The sequence below is a fragment of the Brachionichthys hirsutus genome, unplaced genomic scaffold, assembly GCF_040956055.1.
Source record: "Brachionichthys hirsutus isolate HB-005 unplaced genomic scaffold, CSIRO-AGI_Bhir_v1 contig_1470, whole genome shotgun sequence".
Taxonomy (NCBI): domain Eukaryota; kingdom Metazoa; phylum Chordata; class Actinopteri; order Lophiiformes; family Brachionichthyidae; genus Brachionichthys; species Brachionichthys hirsutus.
This window is the reverse complement of record NW_027180412.1, coordinates 26,673-45,748: the sequence shown is the minus strand read 5'-3', so window position 1 is coordinate 45,748 and position 19,076 is coordinate 26,673. Positions and strand designations below refer to the sequence as shown.

Genomic DNA, 19,076 nt, shown 5'->3' with positions numbered 1-19,076 from the left:
TGTTTTAAAGTGAAAATGTGGTTAATCTAAATCAAACCCTGAAGAGAGTTTGCTTTCCGGTGTTAAAACTTCTGCACACGACACGGATGATCAGCAGCGAGTGAATCTCAACTCTTGAGCTTCAGTCAGATCTCCGCTTTGAAGCCGGGCTGTTGTTCCGTAAACATAGATTGTGCAGCGGCATCCGTCTCACGCTCCATCAGTAGCCTTCGTAGCCACTGCTGCCAAAGTCTCCGTAGTAGTAGCCCGCATCCTGATACGGGTGCCACTGAAATGAAAACGGCAGAAAACAAAATATGACTACACTGAAACAAAGATCACAGCTGGGTGTCACTTAGCTGCTGTTTAAAAAGGGATTTAAATAAACAAACATGAGTAAGAAGAATAAATGGTAATAGCTTATCTTCTTCATAAGATCGTACATAATGACCATTGTTTTAAAAAACGAATATTAATTTAGTGCAGATCTGACAAGCTGAAAGCAGTTCTATTTTATATTTTTTATATTTTAACTGTAGTAACACTAACGACTAAATCGACTCTGCCGAATGGTACCGGGAGGCTTGTGATTGCTTCGTATGCGAGTTCAGAGCACTCACATATCTGGGCTGCTGCCTCCACGACTGCGTGTTGCTCCACCCTAAAAGCAGCAACAGAATTTACATCAACTGAAAATCCTAATCGTATCAAAGCTCCCAAAATACTGTCCTCATTTCTCACCCTGACAGTGAAGCCCAGTCCAAGGCGCCCTGCGTGAAGGCGGAGGGCAGGGAGGGTGGACTCTCTTCCTGTCTAGTCGGGGTTTCTTATTCTCCTGTTCGGGGATGGGAGGCAGCAGTCTGCGAGCTTCGCCTTTATACTCCTGCAGGAGCGCCTCTGCCCGTCCCCGAGGGAGCTCAACATATTGCAGCTCCTCCATCAGGTGGCTGTCTTGTTCTGGAAGGTTGCAGCTCACTGGAGAAAGGAACAAAAGTTAATGTATATGAAGCACGAGAGAAATGATCTTCACATCAACTTGCATTAAACCTATTCACACGGCTCTGAGTCTTGTGATCCCTTAACTGGACAGACTGGCCCAATCCGAATGAATGGTTGCTTTTTTTTTTCTAGGAAGTCAGAGTTTGCAGGAATGCATATTCTCCTCCGATAGAAATGCCTTCCGACCCGGCTTCACCCGCTGCTTTTGTCCCCGAGTTGGCCTTAATTCCCACTAACTTTGGAGTTTGAGCAGGTAAGTCTCGGGGATCTTCTCCCCGTCAGTCCGGTGCTGGGACAGTCGTCTTTTCCACTCCTCTGCTGAGGGAAAGATAACAACCACCTGCCGTCTGAAGCCTGCAAACTGGCGCAGCTTGTACTGCTGAGCAGAGACGAGGATGTTACACTGGACAACAGAGAGAGGACAAAGCAAAGGAGGTTAAATACAAGGAAGAAGAGAATGATGTCCTCATTCCTATGTCTGAAATGACTCGGATACTTATCCAAGGCTATAATATTTTAGGGATCACGCAAATGGATTTTTTATTAAGTCAGGATTATTACAATTTTAAAAAATTGTAGAATTGCAGACTGAAAGCCAGAAACAAAATTCTTCCAGAGGACTTACAAAAGTTGATTGTGTTTAGTACTTCGGAAAATGAAAACCATAGAAGACAACATGATTTTAAACATCAAATGGCTAGAAACAGCTTTAAAACAAATGTGCGTGTCTGTTTTGGGGATAAAATTGTGGAATTCTCAGGAGAATGATTTAAAAAGTAGTCGATATATGTTGGAATTTAAATAGAGATAAAAGAACAAACTATTTATTTTATACCAACTTTGACGGAATGTATTTACTGTGGGTATAAACGATATATCATTCTTCTATCTGCTCCTTTCTAATCATGGAAATGTCCAAAGTACTGAAAGTGTGTGTGAGGTGTAATAATAAATAAATAAAAAGAATAATTAGAGTTACCTGATCGAGTATGTATTTGCCGGGAGTCTGAGCGGCTATATTGATCAAATGTGTTAGACAGCGAGAGGCCTGCTGCAGCCTGCACTCCCTCTGCCCCCCGCCCTACACAAACAGTTAAGGATGGGTAGGAGAGGTTATTGACATCCGGGAGTGCATTTATATAGAAATAAAACCTGATACCGAATGCTTTGTGACCGACCATCATGCATGCGAGCAGCTCCTCTGTGCCCAACAGTCTGTACCGTTTCTCTGGATGCTGCTTCATGAGAGTCCTGGCCCAGCGACTCTTCCCCGAACCAGGGAGGCCAACTAACACCAACACCTGGACAGAGGCAGGGGGGGGGGGGGTGACATTTGACAAACACGTCTTGTTGTCACTTTAGTTACTTTGGATTTCAAATGATACCCTTCAGTTAAGCTAAAATCAACGTTGAAATACTTTTCACCTCACAATCTGCTCTGGGGGTCGGAGCCAAAGTGGAGCGTTCGACTTGTCCGGCAGGAAGAGCCGCCAGAGGAGTAAACCCTTCAGGACTGGGGTACCAGGGGGGGGCTGTGGGGTCCAGGTGGACTCTAACTGCACAGTCCTTACAGATAACATGAGGGAACAGAACACGGCCGGGCGGCACAGGGGCGTCCAGGGAGAAGGCGACGCCCATGGGACGCCCGTTCTTATGAAAAGAAAGGTCAACGGCGCCATCTGTGGAAAAGGACTGTCACACAAACAAACACAATTGAGATGAGAAGCACGGAAACGTGTGTCCGAGGACGCAGACGTGTATTTCTGAGGTAGGTATGTTCCCGTCATGTGACAAAGCACAGGGAGACTCAAAGAGGAGTCCGTCACTCACGGCGTAACAGCCGATGATGTCTCCCACGGAAAGCGGTTCCCCAAACGCCTCCTCCCGACCACCGGACACCTTTTTACCACGTCCGTCATACGCGAAAGAGAATTCATCTTCGCCTATAAAACAAGAAGGAGAAAGGTTAAAAGCAATGAGTTCTAGAGCCCCCCCCCCCGCCCCCCCGACCTGGAACTCACCCAGCAGCAAAGAGGCGGTCGTCGTTGACCAGCCGACTCTTACGCCACGAGCGCACACCTCCTTTTCCTCTTCAAGCCGTGCAGTCGACAACTTCCTCTCCAGCCGGACCTCGAAGCCCGCCCCGCCCTGCCGCATGCCGTGCGTGAGCCTGCAGCCCGACCACAACAAGGGGAATCGAGCCCAGAAGCGCGGCTGGCCGCATGCACCGTCTGGGCCCACCTCAAAATGGAGGTGGCGGTCATCTGAGCGAACAGGGAAAGGTCGTTGGTTTCAGGAGGTTCGACACTCGTCACATCCCATCCTCAACAAATGATCGGTTCAGTTTGAGACAAACTAAATAAGCGCATGTCATTTATGGACCCACGTGGATTTAATCTGATTTTATCTTCCTCTTCCTCTTCTTGGCATCCTCTTTCAGTGGGCGGTTGTGGTGATTTGGATCTGGTTGAGAATAGATGGAAAGAAACACACACACTGATTTACAACAATCTGTTCTTAGATCATTTTAAAAAGACACATTTGGGGGATATTTTCTCTATTTAAGTGGCGCAGCTGTAAGATAAAGTATACAAAGTGAACTAAACCAAGTGCAAATCTTATTTTCTGTTTTTATCAGTAAAACTACATCAGACATGCTCGTGGATTGGGGGGGCCTTTAAGGTGCAAACAAGTGCCAAAGTTAGCTAATATAAGTAAAGCTGCAGAATGACCTGACTGTATATGAAAGAACCAGAACCTGAATCGGGAGGACAAATCCATCAGAAAAAGGATCGGATCTCCCCCCATTCAGACATGCTACAGCGTTTCAGCCTCACTTATCGACCTGCTTTCGGTTACCTTTTGTATCGTATTTCCTCTTTGAACTCGTAAAAGGCTCTTCCTGCGCCCTCCGCCCGGTGACCCGGTGCCGGCAGCCGGGTGTCGGGCTCGGTCTGCGTGGCAGCGTCGGTGAACTCTCTCCTGCAGACCACCAGCTCCAGCTGCGCGGCCACAGCAGCTTCAGCCGGCGGCAGCGAGGACTCGTTTTGTAGTTTTTCCTCCCCGTCTTGTCCGCTCTCTTGTAGTTTTTCCTCCCCGTCTTGTCCGATCTGTTGTAGTTTTTCCTCCCCGTCTTGTCCGCTCTCTTGTAGTTTTTCCTCCCCGTCTTGTCCACTCTGTTGTAGCTTTTCCTCCCCGTCTTGTCCGCTCTCTTGTAGTTTTTCCTCCCCGTCTTGTCCGATCTCTTGTAGTTTTTCCTCCCCGTCTTGTCCGATCTCTTGTAGTTTTTCCTCCCCGTCTTGTCCGCTCTCTTGTAGTTTTTCCTCCCCGTCTTGTCCGCTCTCTTGTAGTTTTTCCTCCCCGTCTTGTCCGATCTGTTGTAGTTTTTCCTCCCCGTCTTGTCCGCTCTCTTGTAGTTTTTCCTCCCCGTCTTGTCCGCTCCGCTGCCGAGCCTCTAGAGCAGACCACAGCCTGCCGACCAGCTCAGCCTTCAGGCCTTTGGCGTCCAGACCGAGTTCTTTAAGTCTGGACCGCAGCTCGGACACTTTTAACCTTTTGATTTCCGTTAGCTTCATAGTTGTCTTCTTAGAAGTTTAATATCGACCAAAGGTAAACAGCAGACCAGAGCGAAAGATCGGCTCATTCAAAATGGTATCCTTGAATATGATTGGCTCGTTTTTCTTCCACGTCATCGGATACTTTTTCTTCTTCTGTTGTTTTTGTATTTGCGCGTCATCGCCACCATCTGCATTGGAGTTTCGCTGCCCGTCTTTGCTGTTGGTAATCTATTGCTTTTTTGAACATATCTTTAATTACAGTTTTATATTTCTGTTAATGTGCATACTGTCAATTTCCTATTTCTGAGTTTTGTTGAGTGGAGCAATGTTTCTGATGGAATTTCCAATAAGGCATTCTGATTGTGATTATAAGTAATAATTGAGTAATTCATTCAGTTTCATTTTTGTGCAAAACGCTTATCCTTGAGATAACGCTGTTAGAAATTCCCGTTTTCCCTCGGTTCCTTCATCTCAATCGAGATGTGCAAAAGTCCATAATGAGTCATGATTATAAAACAAAGAAAGTTTACTAAATGTTTTCAGCAGATACAAAGATGGAATTTTGTCCGTTATTATGGGCTCATTATTGTGGCACATTTTCAATTTCATGATGCCATCAATTACACATGTCGATCAAAGTGATGCATGTGTACGTTTGTATTCTATTTAACCTACTGTTAATTGGTTTTATGCCCCCCTTTCATCGGAATGAAGAAGCATCAAAACAGATGAGGTAATCAGTCAGTATGTTTGTGTCTATTTTAATACACATGAGTTGAGACAACAATCTTTCAGAAGGCAACGCTTCTTATTTAAGTAACCAGAAAAAAAAAGCAAAACACAACACGGTCAGTATGAACAAACAGGAACAGGAAGTAAACATCTGGAGCATATAGAATTACAATACAAAAAGAAAGACGACATATGGAATAGTTTATTTACATTTATAGTACTGTCTCATCTCTCTCTCCTTCAGATTTTCTTCTCCGCTGTCCGTGTGTCATTACAACCATGCAAGTAACAGAAAGAAGAGAAACAACTTTGAATCATTCGTTTTAAAAACTCATCAAAGCCAGAAACATCTTACCTCCTCACTGACCGGTCGAGGTGCAGCACGAATCGCTCTCAGTGTGAATACCAGCACCGATCTAATCCTCCTGCGCAGACGACACAAGCGTCCTTTGACAGAATTTGGCTGCTCCACTAACACCTTGTGAGGCCATCTCCACACAAACAGCATCATAACAATCGTCACAAGAAGAGAGAGAGGAGTGCCAGTGATTTCTGTTACACAACAGAACCCGCTGGGCGTGCTCACACAGTGACACAACTGCCCAAATTAAATCTGTGGAAAATACTGTAGGGAAAAATACCTTGTTTCTGGTGAAATAACAATAATCAAGTGTTTACAGAGCGGTTCTTAAATTATATTATACTTCTCTAATTATTCATGTTGTTGTTTTTGTCTTCTCTGATAACTTGCATGATATTGCCTGATTAATATTGGCCATTCATGTTTCAGATTTTAAAAATCTAACAGTGAATTATTGGCACAAGTTTTCTTATAAAGAGCAAGGAGATTATTTGATTCTCACAAATTGTGTCTTATTTCAGTATTAAATTTCAAAATTTAATCTGCCAGCGCTCTCTTAAATACAATTACATAATATAATCACTGATTCTTAATGAGATTATAAATATATTTTTTTAACCATTTGCATAAATGAAATATTTAAAATGTGTCCTGTTCTATTGTCTGGGATGATGACCCTAAATATAAGCATGTCTTAAGTCATTTTTACACGACTCGCTTCATTTAGCGCTAACGGCACCGTGGAAAACATTAGCATCAAAACAAAGTTGTATCTTATATTACAAACTCCCAGTTAAACTAAGAGGGTAGGGGTTGCTGGAGGAGGTGCGGGGGAGCCACCATCGGATGGGCTGTGTCCCAGCAGCAATTCCTTCTCTCGGGGGCGACACGGCCCGCTGATGTGTTGGCTGTGAGAATGGTAGAGGCGTAGGAAGGCCAGGACGGACTGAACCAGCCACAGTGCAGCGACACACCACAGAGATGCCTGAGGACGCAGGGGATCAATCAGTTAAGGCTGTAGGTGGTCGCATAAGTCTGAGAGTGCATGGACGGTAGAATGAATGAAGAACAGAGACGGATGCCACAGGAATCAGCATGCTAACCCTAACGGCCTAACCCAAGCCCACACCGTTCCACGTCTAACATGTAGCATGTCGCCCTACCTCGCATCATTATAGAAATTCCTTTAAACTCATCCATTCAGTGGTTTTTGAGTACGTAATCCTGCTATCACGCAGACGTCGAGGCTAACGATTCATCGGTGGACGTCATAACTTTAACATTTGGAACGTTCCTTTGACAGCTGTGAAATGAATTGATTGTACTTTCCTGGCAACGCCTCTCACTGTCTCCATGGTGACTAGTGAACACATTGCTCGAGCTTATGAGCTGAGTGCTTCCTGATTTTTAGGTGTAAGAAATATGTGACTGTATACACATCCAAGCCCGGCTAGCTCAGTCGGTAGAGCATGAGACTCTTAATCTCAGGGTCGTGGGTTCGAGCCCCACGTTGGGCGCATAACTTTTAAAGAGTCAGTAAATACAGAAATGTGAAATATGTATACAAACATGTCACGTTGAAGGATTTCCAGACTGGATACTTCACCTGAATTTGAACCGTAGCCCCGCACTAATGGGTTAAATGCAGCCGACACATTTCACAATGTTGCAGTATTATAATATTCATTCTAGAAACGTTTTATTCAAAAATGAATGAGTTGTATAATTCCAAAAGAATCAACCCATTAGAGGTTTTTGTATATCTGCTTGTTATAATTTTTCTTTTTTAATTGTCAAGCTCCACCACTGAGCAGGCGCAATTCCTACCTCTGCCAGACTGAGCTCTGTGTAGAAGGAAGACGTGTCCACGTCCAGATGAAGAGGAACAGACTGGGACTCTGTACAGCTGAGCACAAAAGCACATGAACTACTGAGAACCATCGTTTGAGTCCATGTCACATGGATTATAAAGGCTCATCGTCAGACTGTGTACCTGAAGGGTTTTGTGCCGTCATCAGTGACGGTGTCACACCAGGAGACCAGTCCCAGAGACAGGATGACGGCTGCCCCCCCAGACAGGAAGAGCATGCACATACTCAGCACCAGCGTCAGGAAGGACGAGAACAGGGTGCTGAGCACAAACAAAATTGCTCCCAAAAGTTAGGAGCAGGTTTTGATTAAGTTTGCTATATTACTATATTATAATCAATGCTGATGCAGCAAGGTGAAAATCAATTGTTGTAACAAGTGAGAACTATAATGTTTGTCTCCAAGGTGTATGAAGTGCCTAAAAACTGTAAAGGCAGTGAAGCAAATATACTTAGTTGTATTCACCACTGAATATTACTACGCGGCTTGCTGTTGGGTTACTAGTACCGCTGCTGCAACAATATCCGGATACATTTGTTTATTTTTATGCAATCAAACAAAAGTAATGGATTTGCAACCAAATAAAAGATTTGCAAATGAAAGTAATGGATTTGCAATTTAAAAAAATATTTGCAAACAAGACCATTATTATCTATCAACATCATTATTTTGGGTTGCAAATCTTTTTTTTCGTTGCAAATCTTTAATTTGGTTGAAATCTTTTCTTTTTTTTTGGGGTTGCTTGCATAAAAATAAAACAAATGTCTCTCCATACAACGACGGAGACAGAACAGAAGTAGGTCAACGACCGACACTCACTCGTCATGACGCCCGTGCAGATAAACGAGGCCCCTCCAGCCCTGCGCCGCCCCGTACAGCACGCTGAAGATACCGACAAAGGCGGCGACCTGGCAGGCCGCCGGCGGCCCCCACTGCTGGAGCACCAGGCGGGAGACGCCTCCGGGCGGCCCTGGCAGCTCGACGCGGTTCTCTGTGCTCCAGTAGCCCGCGGAGAACAAAGCGCAGCGTCCTTTGAACGCGGAGCCGTTGAGAGCCACGGGGACGACCACCAGCAAGCCCACGAAGATGGAAAGGGCGTGGGCCGTGCAGTGGGCGAGCAGCAGCCGACGGTCCAGCTCCATGTTATCGCGCTTAGTGTCAGCACATCCTCCGGTCTGCTGCTGCCCGTGGAGCGGTTCACCGGGGCGGGGACCGCTCAGAGACGAGGCGGAGCAGACAGAGGTCTCACTCTGTCACGAACGCCAAGAACCAGAATGCTTCAGCGTGCATATTTCATTAAATCGTTCTCGTTTTAGTGTTATTTTATTATTGCATAAACTTGTCTTTATTTTGCACATTTACTTTAATTGGTATTCTTCTTTATCTTACGTAAAAGTCTTAATTGTCCTATTTGAACTATCATTTGTAATAAATGTATAATGTAAATAGTATAAGCTTGTGATTGCACCAGTTTATGAAAGATAAATTGGCATTTAGAGAGTTGAAGAATGCGGACAGTTACTCGTTACAGTTACTTGGAATTCGTGTCTCGATTGCCCTCTCGAAAAATCTGCCGCACCAAAATGCCGAAACCCGGGATCGAACCAGGGACCTTTGGATCTTCAGTCTAACGCTCTCCCAACTGAGCTATTTCGGCACACGGGGAACGAGCGCCACCATAACTTTACATAACGTTCAGCATTTACGTAGTGCGCGATGACGTCGTAGTAACGACGCCCACCTACGCCGCAGAGGCTGATGGGAAGAAAGGTCAAGAATCGACGATAGAGTGGAAGTGGGTTCTTTTTCCTTTCACAGCGATTATCGCTTTCTTCAATTTATAATATCTGCAAAAACGACCACAAATTTTCAGATAATGCGCATTTTACTAAATATATATGCGCAGCACGGCTACAATCACAAGCGATTACCCGTTTTAGTGAGATAACCTGGCTAGGTACCGTTAGCTCTGGCTACCATCAGCATTGTTATTGTTTCTCGCTGCGTTTGGTGCCCTTAAACGCATCATTCCACCGAGGCAGGCTCCGGGACACCGGGCCCCTTAAACGCATCATTCCACCGAGGAAGGCTCCGGGACACCGGGACCGTCTGAGTGATGCGCTTCTGTCTGTCCCGGGAAGATGGATGAGAAGTCCAGCAGCAGCCACCATCGGCTCCTGGTCGTCCTGCTCATGGCGTTGCTGTTCGGCGTCGTTATGATCCAGTACGTTTGCCCGAGCAGGTCCGAGTGCCCGATGCTTCGCCACATGGGGTCTTGGTTTAACGGCGACGGCGCGGCCGGTTCCCAGCGCACGTCCAACGAAACCAAAGACGGACTTCAAAGGGATCCGTACAGCGCGGAAGACGGCGCTCTGGTTCGCTTCGTCCCTCGCTTCAATTTCACAAATGCAGAATTAAATCGTGTCGCAGGTTTCAACATCAAAGGAGATGACGTGATCGTTTTCCTGCATATTCAAAAGACGGGCGGCACGACGTTCGGCCGACACCTGGTGCGAAACATTCAGCTGGAGAGGCCGTGCGAGTGCCGTGCGGGTCAGAAGAAATGCGCCTGTTACAGGCCGGGGAAGAAGGAAGCGTGGCTCTTCTCCCGGTTCTCCACGGGTTGGAGCTGCGGGCTCCACGCGGACTGGACCGAGCTGACCAGCTGCGTCCCGTCACGCATGGACTCCCGAGAGGTTCCACAGAACGTGCCCAGGTTGGTGTGTGTGTGTGTGGGGGGGGGGGGGTACAGTATATAAAAAACACGCAACTCTTTATCTGGAAATCAGGTGTGTTTATGTAGCGTGGAAATGTTCTGTGTTTATCTCCCTATTAGTTCTCTGCAATTATATTAATGTATCCAATCAATGCAATCAACTATATTCTTCAATGATTATTATTATGAGCAAATCAGCAAATGATTAGATAAAGAATTATAATCACTGCATAAAACTGAAAAAAAGAAAATCGATGAAATATTTAGACTCTGTTAGATTCTAATTTTAAACCTAATTCCCACTTTCTTCTTTCCAGTCGGAACTTTTATTATATCACCATCCTAAGAGACCCGGTGTCCCGCTACCTGAGCGAGTGGCGTCACGTGCAGCGTGGCGCTACGTGGAAAGCCTCCTTGCACGTGTGTGACGGACGTTCGCCGACGCTGTCTGAGCTGCCGAGCTGCTACTCGGGAGACGACTGGTCGGGATGCTCCCTGCAGGAATTCATGGACTGCCCCTACAACCTGGCCAACAACCGGCAGGCGCGCATGCTGGCAGATCTCAGCCTGGTGGGTTGCTACAACGTGTCTGCCATGAGCGAGGACGAGCGTTGGGCGGTGCTCCTGGAGAGTGCTAAGCGTAACTTGTGTGGGATGGCCTTCTTCGGGCTGACGGAATACCAACGTAAGACCCAGTATCTCTTTGAGCGCACCTTTAACCTGGAGTTCATCACGCCCTTCACGCAGCTCAACGGCACACGGGCCTCCAGCGTCGAGGTGCCCCCCGAGACGCAGCACAGAATCCTCCGGCTGAACCAATGGGATGTGGAGCTGTATGAGTACGCCCGTGACCTTTTCCTGCAGCGTTTCCAGGTGGCGAGGCAGCAGGAGCGCAGGCAGGCCAGGGAGAGGCGGCAGCAGGAGAGGAGGCGGCTCCGTGGGAGGCTCGTAACTAAGCAAGGGAGTAAACTGAAGCCCACAGAAACACCTCAGCCCGACAGAGACTTGGGATTAAGCGAGCAGCAGCCGAGGAGGAAGGCTGACGGAGACGACGTGGAGCCTGAGATGCTTCTCCCAAACTGGTGGGATATGGATGAGAGCGGCACCATGGAGGATTACATGGACAATGTGGAACAGTGGAAGTGACTATTACAAGAAGTAAGATGTCTTAAGAGTAAGAAAACCAATTTCTGCCTTATCTGTTCATCAAGAAAAATTATCAATTTCAATACATGCCTTCCGCTGTTTTTCTTTTTTCTCACCATAAATTGTTAAATCTTGTACTCATTGATTATCTTGATGCTGATCGTTTGACTGATTTCATATTGGATACATTTCCCTTGACAGAAAGATTCTATACTGAGAACCATTTCATTGATCCCTTAAACCTCTGAGACATTTCTCTTGGCTTTTAAATGCACTTGAACTTTAGAGATGTAGCTGGGAATGGGAGAAGGGTTATTTTAGTTATCTTTTATTTTGTTTGTTACTCTTTGATATTTACCTACTATATGTTTGCCAAATCATTGTCTTCTCTGAAATATATACATTTGATAATGTACCTGTGATTTTACGTCTTGTAAGTTTCAGAACTAGAACTGAAATGTTCGTACATACCTCAACATTTATCATTAACTACTAATGTTTTAAAATGGTCGAATGTATCCAAAATGTATTAATTTTTTTATTCAAAAAATATTCCACAAACAATGAATCATGGTTCCATTCTTGTAATATTGCGATATCCTGCTTTCAAATGTATTTTGTCTCTTGTGCGTTACTGCTAGTTTATGCGTTGAACTTGCAATCCTCTGACGAGCCAACAGGGGGCAATAAAGTAATCTTAACAAACTCCAAACAGAAACCGCTGTGGTTTTTTCAGATTAAAAAAACAAACAAACATATTATACAGGATACATGTACTTAAAGGTGCTTCTATTGTTATTATTTTATTGCTATTATTAAGGCTCCCAACTGAATATAAGTAAAACAAATCTAATCTAATCTAGATGTTTAAAAACAACTCAGTGTTTTTCTGTTTCTTCGTTTATCTTATTGTCTGTTCGCTAACTTGTTTTTTCCCCCTCAGACTGTCTGTAAGAATGATCCAAAAATCAATAACGGACTTTGTTTTGTGGTTCTTGACCCAAGTAAGACTTAAATAAGCCAGTCAAAATAAAAACAAAAACACAGGCATAGACAACTCATAATGTTCCACCTCTATGTGCAATCTGATTCAGATCATAATCAGATCATCATCTGTGATCTGTGTCTGAAATTTTAATTTCCACAATGAGAGAGTATCTATGGCAACATGTCGCCAGCGTGCAGTTGAGATAATGCAGATTCAGGAGTAATTTCTATTGATTTTATGTGTCTGATAAGAAGTGAAATCTTAACGTAGAATAGAGCCACCTATAATAGGAAATGATTTTTTCCAGGTAACTAATTCAACTCCAAATTTTAGCAGTAATATTCCAGGTTCAGTGAAGCCTTTTCTTAATTGGGCGTGAGGCAGATTCGAGTAAAGGCAATAAATGGCTGTTAGTCCTTCTTTATTACATTAGTTTGTTTTTGTCATGCGTTCTCAGGTGATTATTCAGTGATAATGGCTTTGGCGGAGGTATATTTTAGCGGTCATCCTCCTCGGTAATAACAGAGGCGCCATTAAACGGGGCCTGGATCTGACACACCTGATTTAAGGTCACCTTTCCCACCCGACAGGCTTTGATGGGAGCGGATTGTGATTCTGCGGACCTTTCTTTTTTTTTTTTTATCTTGACTCCCTCCCTCCCTCCCAGCTCCTCCCTCGGCGTTATTTTTTTTTTTTTTCACAATCAGTTATTCGACTGTTCCGTCTGAGCAGATCCCGTCACAGCCAACAACATCTCTGAATGTCACTCCGCCGTGCTTTATTTTTTTTAAAGGTTTCGTTTCATTTTGTCTGGCTAGCTACAACAACGCGACATTTCCCGATTGCTCTCTAAATCGCTTTTGTGGGGAAATTGCCCCCCGTAAACATTTAAAATCAACGCTCATTTCAGGGGAAGAGGTTTGAATCCGGACAATAAAACAAGGTAAGAGCTCGTCTGACGCAGCAACATTTAACGCTCGTCGCGCATTAAAGCAGCCTGCAGCAGCGTCCAATGGCTGTTGCGCTCGCGCCTGAAGCTGGTTTGTCATTTATTGCGTAGTTACACATGACGTATGTAAACACAGCGTTTATATTTTAGTCTTTGAAGGGTTTTGGTTCTGAAAGTCATTAAATATGAGCGCTTCAAACCTATTTATGATCATATCAGACGTGGAGAACAAAAATAAAAATATTTAAAAATCCGTGTGACATTGACGTGCGACGTCACTGTTGTCTTGTATTTAATTAAATGCTAGAATGGAATATTTATTTTATTTTATTTTGTATGCTAGAATGGAATATTTATTTTATTTTATTTTGTATGCTAGAATGGAATTTTTATTTTATTTTATTTTGTATGCTAGAAAGGAATATTTATTTTATTTTATTTTGAAAGGAAGAGGCACCGGCGGTTTGCTTCCTGGATTTATGACTACGTGCATGTGTTCAAGGCTTGTCCTTGTTTACGTCTGGGTGTCAACCACTCAAATCACCATGACACCCATGTTGTGACCAGTTCCCTTCTATAGGATGGACGTTCTCTACACATAGCTGCAGTGAAGGCGTTATCATCATCATCACGACTCCTGTATTTAACAATACAGCCAGCCTAGACAAGTCGACATTCCCTCCCGTCTGGGCACCGTGCACCAGTCTAGCTCGTTTCTCTCTCGGCTTCATGTCAACGTGACAAACCGACGAACTCCAATAGTTCAACGCTCACAATTCCTGTTTTCAGAACCTGTTTTTTATTTCACCTCGGAGACAGTCGTGACTCCAGCCTTTCATGGAGCAAATAAAATTACTCAGCAAAACAGCAGCAGCAGTAATGCTCATTTTATAAATGGTGGCTGTATAGTATTGGTTCACGTATAATAACTGTGAATACCATTATCCTATAGCAATAACGGTGAACTCCCAGTATTACTGGGAGGGGAATGAAAGATCCCAAACTAACACTGGGTTTCTCTATTAAATCTTACAGTGCAGCTGAATTGTCAAATACATTCTAAATTTTTCATTGGCAAAGTTCTCCTGTATAAGAGGATGGGCTTGTGTGTTTTGTTTGAATGGGATGCAGTGCTTTAGAGATGAAAGGATTACTGATACTTAACCTAATTACTTTGCTCTAGCCCTCCAGTCCGTTGGCTTTCACTCTCATTCTGATCTATGGATCTTCCACCGTCTGCCTTTTTAATCAATCACCTTGTCATTGACAAATGAGATTTGTGTTTACCGAACTGTAACACAGACATCATTTAGTTTGAGATTACGGTTGGCTTTATAACACACCTGTTATACTCCTCTAAAAAGTATTCACCAAGCTTGCAGCAACGAGGAAACATTATGTAGATTCCAGTGTTCTTGTTCTCTGTGCGTAACGTTCAGTTTAATGCTTTCCATTGTTTGCGCTTCATTTTAACTGCTATTTTAATATCCCTACATTACGTTTGAAAAACCAGTTGGACTTCTTTAGTGTCTCAATTATTTTAAGTGATTCACAAATTGAAGTTTTAAACTGAAAAAAACAACAACAACATTATTTTCTATCAAGTGAACCTGATCTAAAGTATTTCACAACCTCCGGACTTAAAGACTTAAACTTTCTTTTGTAAGGCTTTACGTTTCCAACAGTACAGCAATGTCATGATTTCCAAACCGCCACCATTTTCATCCTTCACTGGGCGGAAATGAAATCGACGGGGGAGCTTAAAATATACACAAACGAGCAAAAGAAAATTCCAAAGGGAGAACTCTAAAAGGAGAACTGTTACTAATCCCGTCGCCTTGCCTTGACTGAATGCTTGCCAGGCTCTGTGCAAGGTGTCTGGGTATGAAGCTAGCTCAAGGCTATCTTTTAGCGTGAGCAGATATGGTGCAAGGTTCTCTCACCCTGCCTGCACCGGTCAAACTGCAGACGTCAGAGCTCTGGTGAAGGTTACACTGCTGGTAGCCCTTTGGTGCACTGTGTTTGATGAGGGACGCAGTGCGCAGGAGGAAATGGCAGCCAACCCCCCCTCTTTAAACACCCCCCCCCCCATCCTGATTCACCTACATTGTGATCCCCCCTGCCAACTGCAGGAGCCTCTCTTCTCACTAGCAAACACCTGGAGGACAAGACTATTATAAAAAATATATATCCATCCCTGCAAGGGCTTAGCATAAAGGTTGGGACATTTTTTAACAGTTTTCTTATTACTGTTAATGAATATGATTTAGGCAGTAGTTTGAGGTGTGCCTGTGTATTAGAGCTGAAACTCTATTAACTATTTTGATAATTCATCTCTTTGAAATTCCTACTGTTTCTCCCGGATCTCTATTTTAACTGGCTCTTGTCTAATTATACATTTCATGTGGCAGATCCCCGCTGGCTTCAGCACGGCGTCGGTCGATTAGCTTCGGTTCGACTTCCGGCAACTGTCCTCATATTTCCTGCTTTTCTATGTCAGTGCATATTTGTTCAGCACAAATTTAAACTATGTCATCATGTATGCATTGTATTTGCTTAAAAGCTTTAACCCATTCATCGCTGCTGTGATGGATGTGGTTTGTGGGCTCCTTCTGCGCATGAATGCAGCATCAAGCGTGTCACTTTGAGCCCTTGTCGCTGGAGCAGCTATCTCAAACGTGTTTCTTTTTTTAATGGTTGTATATCTTATGGCCGCCTCTGGTTTTCTGTCTGTTGTGGTATAGCTTCCTGCATATTTTAGTATTGCAGCATATTTGATTTTAGAAAGAAGGTGTTTCATCTCTTAAAAAATACTCACAAAAGAAATGAAATGAAATGCTTTTTATTAATCATCATCTGCTGACACACACAATGAAATTGAATTTTCACCCTTTGAACTGCCAGCTGAGTATTTTGCAGCATAAACATTTCATTAATAATCACAATTGATTTATTTATCTGTATTATCAGTATCCTGTAAAGAGGTGGACGAAGTGGAAATGTCATATTAGCGTCACCGTGTGCAGCTCATTTCCTGCCACTTGAGGTTTGACTGCTCCTCTTAATGATCTTAATGATCATCTTCTTGTTCTTCCACTGGGCATTAAATGAGCCTTTAGCACCACTGGTTCTCCTGAAATGCTTTCCTGTTCGAGGAGCATCATGGCTCGTTTGAATAAAACAAAACTGTAAATCCGCCGAGCCGCACAATCTGCTGAACTTGGACAGATGGTCAGAGCTGCAGGTCCGTCCAGGCGGCTGCTGCTGAAGGTTTCAGACACGAGACGAAATATAAACAGGCCTGCTGCGTTTATTAAACTGTGATTAGCCTTAATGGTGTTATAAAATAAACACAGAAAGATTCCCTCCATCCATCATCCATGCATTTTATTTTATTTTATTAGATTTATTATTATTAGCTTTGCTTCACAAGCAGAAAAACAAACAACAGTGTATAGAAAGGTAAAAAAAAAAGTCCAGATATAATGATAAAAGCCTCTTTGATAAAAGCACGTTCTGAGAAGGGATATTAAAGAGACCGCTGGATCGGCCGGTGTGATTTCCTCAGGTAGATGCAAACACTTTTGTCTCCTTTCGACCTCGGCCGGAATCAGATCGGCGACGTTAATCCGAGAACCTCAAAGGATGTGCTGATGTGTGTGGCACCAAAACGGAGCTTTATGTGTGTGTGTGGGGGGGGGGGGGAGGCCACGCATAAAGGGAACCAGTGCAAAGAGGCTAATACAGGAGTGTTGGTTTTATTTATTTTAATTACAGTGATCTTTTCTCCAAACTTTCAGCTTTCTGGGATAAACTGGTTCCCCAAGAGTAGCATATTATGCGCGCTGTGGCACGATGACTTTAACTTCCTGCATATACATTGATGGAATCCAAAAACAAAGCTAATAAATAACAAGGAAAGGCTTTACGTACACAGCCAGGGGGGGGGGGGGGGGGATTCTTGAGCAGATTGAAGGTGGTGCATATCAGCAAGTGAAAGGTCATTACTGTGTATACACAAAGGCACAGGGTGCAGTTAAAAACAAGAAGGGCTTTGAAGGGCAGACAATTTTGTGTCGCTTTCCAAAAATGGCCGTAATGTGACTGAGTCATTTGGTGAATTGTTGCTTAGGAGTGTTGGGCTGGGTTGAATCGCTGATCTGCGTCATCAGGATGTGACGCAGGTCCATGTGGAACTCAGGAAAGGCTTGATTGACCTGCCCCCCCCCCCCCCCCAGAAAAGTTCCTGTCAGTGTGTAGGTAGACTGGGAGGAAGGAGCAGGAGGAGGAGGAGGAGGAGGAGGAGGAGGAGGAACAGACCACTCCAATGGAGGAGGCAAAGCAGAGTAGCAAACGCTGCACCTGCTCGTCTCTCATGGCTGCATCTTTTTTCTTTTCTTGCTGGGATGTGTCTTTGCTCTTGTGTATGAAGGTGGGTGTATCAGATCAGCCCCCCCCCTCCACTGCAGTGTTCTCCTTCTGGGTTGTCTATCTGCATACTCTCTCACACACGTCCACCCCCCCCGCCGTCTGTGTCTGCCACCATCGCACGCAGGGGCCGACACTATCTGCCGCAGCCCCCTCTCACCCTCCTGCATCTCGCTCTTGTGTATTCGCTTTGTGCACCAGTATTCTGATGTGATTTGGTGTCTTTTTGCCCCCTTCCCATGAAGCTCGGCTGCACTTTATCTCCACTCGGTCTCCCCACTGATTGTGATCTGTATTCAGTTCAGACAGCAGGCTGCATGCATGCGCCCGCCTCGCGTCACTGCGGTCCCTCCGCTGTTTGGAAAACAAAGAAACGATTCCTTTGCGTCTGGGAGAAGGAGGAAAAAGCGGTTTGACGTCGACACGTTGAATATTAGCATGTGGCTACGCCGTGACTGTACCAGTGGAAACAAGGACAGGCTCTTTGAAGGGAGGAGCTGCTGTGAACCCCCCCCTTGTCATTGGCTGATGTCGTGCTCCGCGTGACTGCAAAGGTCCGCCTGATTGGCTGGAGTCCTGCATTTAGCACAGCAGCTGCAGTTGTGGACAGCCCCCCCCCCCCCTGCCCTGCCTTGCCTTTCATTTTTTATTTTCATCCCTTCACATTAATAACTGTCTGGGAATCGACCGCGTGTGCAGCCTGGCAGGCGGCGTCAAGGACGCTGCTTCTCACGCCATATTGAAGTTTTGTGTGTCAACGCAGGCAGTAGAGACGTCTCCTTCCATCCCATCCTTGTCTCGCTCTCTCTCTCTCCGTCTCTCGTATCACTTAACCAAGGCATAGCTCGCCCTTTCCTGTTCACAGCTGCTCCTCCTGCTCCTCTGTCTGTCCTTGCTTCAGTCTCCACGGTCCTGCCTCGTGGTCCTCGTCCCACACGAGGTTGTAGTTTCACGTTTGTCTTTTCAACAGGCTGCCGTCCTGTCAAGACCCCAAATTAATATGTACCTTTCTGTTTTTACAGTTTTTACTGCGAGACAACAAGCAAGGACGCGGTGAGAGGGTCACCGAGGAGGATGACGGACGAAGAATAGACAATGCCGCGGGAGGAATGAGAAAGAGACTGAAGTAAGGGGAGGAAGTGAATCTCCGAAGTGCCTACCGCGTCTCCGCGGTCTGACAGCAGGGCAGGACTGAGCGTGTGTTTGGCCTTGAATGGGAGCTGCATTTTACGCTGCCAGCCACAGAGTCGTCCATCCCATGCTGTCGAGCTGCAGTTTCCACGTATCCTGAGGGGGGGGGGGGGGTTGGGGGATCGGCCACCTCGTCTCGTCTGTGCTTTGAAACATCCCTC

The 19,076-nt window shown here is 45.0% G+C and overlaps 3 protein-coding genes and 2 non-coding genes across 5 annotated transcripts; 2 read left to right on the top strand and 3 right to left on the bottom strand.

Moving 5' to 3' along the window:
• Nucleotides 1–190: 190 nt before the first annotated feature.
• On the bottom strand, nt 191–4,553 carry LOC137914743 (heterogeneous nuclear ribonucleoprotein U-like protein 2). The gene is made up of 12 exons (XM_068758239.1): nt 4,458–4,553; nt 3,838–3,980; nt 3,365–3,441; nt 3,000–3,242; nt 2,809–2,921; nt 2,404–2,670; nt 2,157–2,279; nt 1,958–2,059; nt 1,216–1,381; nt 721–954; nt 600–640; nt 191–268 (listed from the first exon to the last, which is right to left on the bottom strand). The coding sequence occupies exons 1-12, from the start codon at nt 4,551–4,553 to the stop codon at nt 200–202; spliced, it is 1,674 nt and encodes a 557-aa protein (XP_068614340.1). The 3' UTR covers nt 191–199.
• A 1,868-nt stretch (nt 4,554–6,421) lies between these two features.
• On the bottom strand, nt 6,422–8,639 carry LOC137914761 (transmembrane protein 179-like). Its single transcript, XM_068758258.1, has 4 exons — nt 8,317–8,639; nt 7,622–7,759; nt 7,456–7,534; nt 6,422–6,613 (listed from the first exon to the last, which is right to left on the bottom strand). The coding sequence occupies exons 1-4, from the start codon at nt 8,637–8,639 to the stop codon at nt 6,422–6,424; spliced, it is 732 nt and encodes a 243-aa protein (XP_068614359.1).
• On the top strand, nt 7,073–7,145 carry trnak-cuu (transfer RNA lysine (anticodon CUU)). Its single transcript has one exon. It is a non-coding gene; the product is annotated as a tRNA-Lys (tRNA).
• Nucleotides 8,640–9,081: 442 nt separating the features above from the next.
• trnaf-gaa (transfer RNA phenylalanine (anticodon GAA)) lies at nt 9,082–9,154 on the bottom strand. Its single transcript has one exon. It is a non-coding gene; the product is annotated as a tRNA-Phe (tRNA).
• Nucleotides 9,155–9,638: 484 nt separating this feature from the next.
• Nucleotides 9,639–11,360, top strand: LOC137914750 (heparan-sulfate 6-O-sulfotransferase 2-like). The gene is made up of 2 exons (XM_068758247.1): nt 9,639–10,213; nt 10,531–11,360. Exons 1-2 carry the CDS (start codon nt 9,639–9,641, stop codon nt 11,357–11,359), a joined length of 1,404 nt encoding a protein of 467 aa, XP_068614348.1. The 3' UTR covers nt 11,360.
• The last annotated feature ends 7,716 nt before the right edge of the window (nt 11,361–19,076 follow it).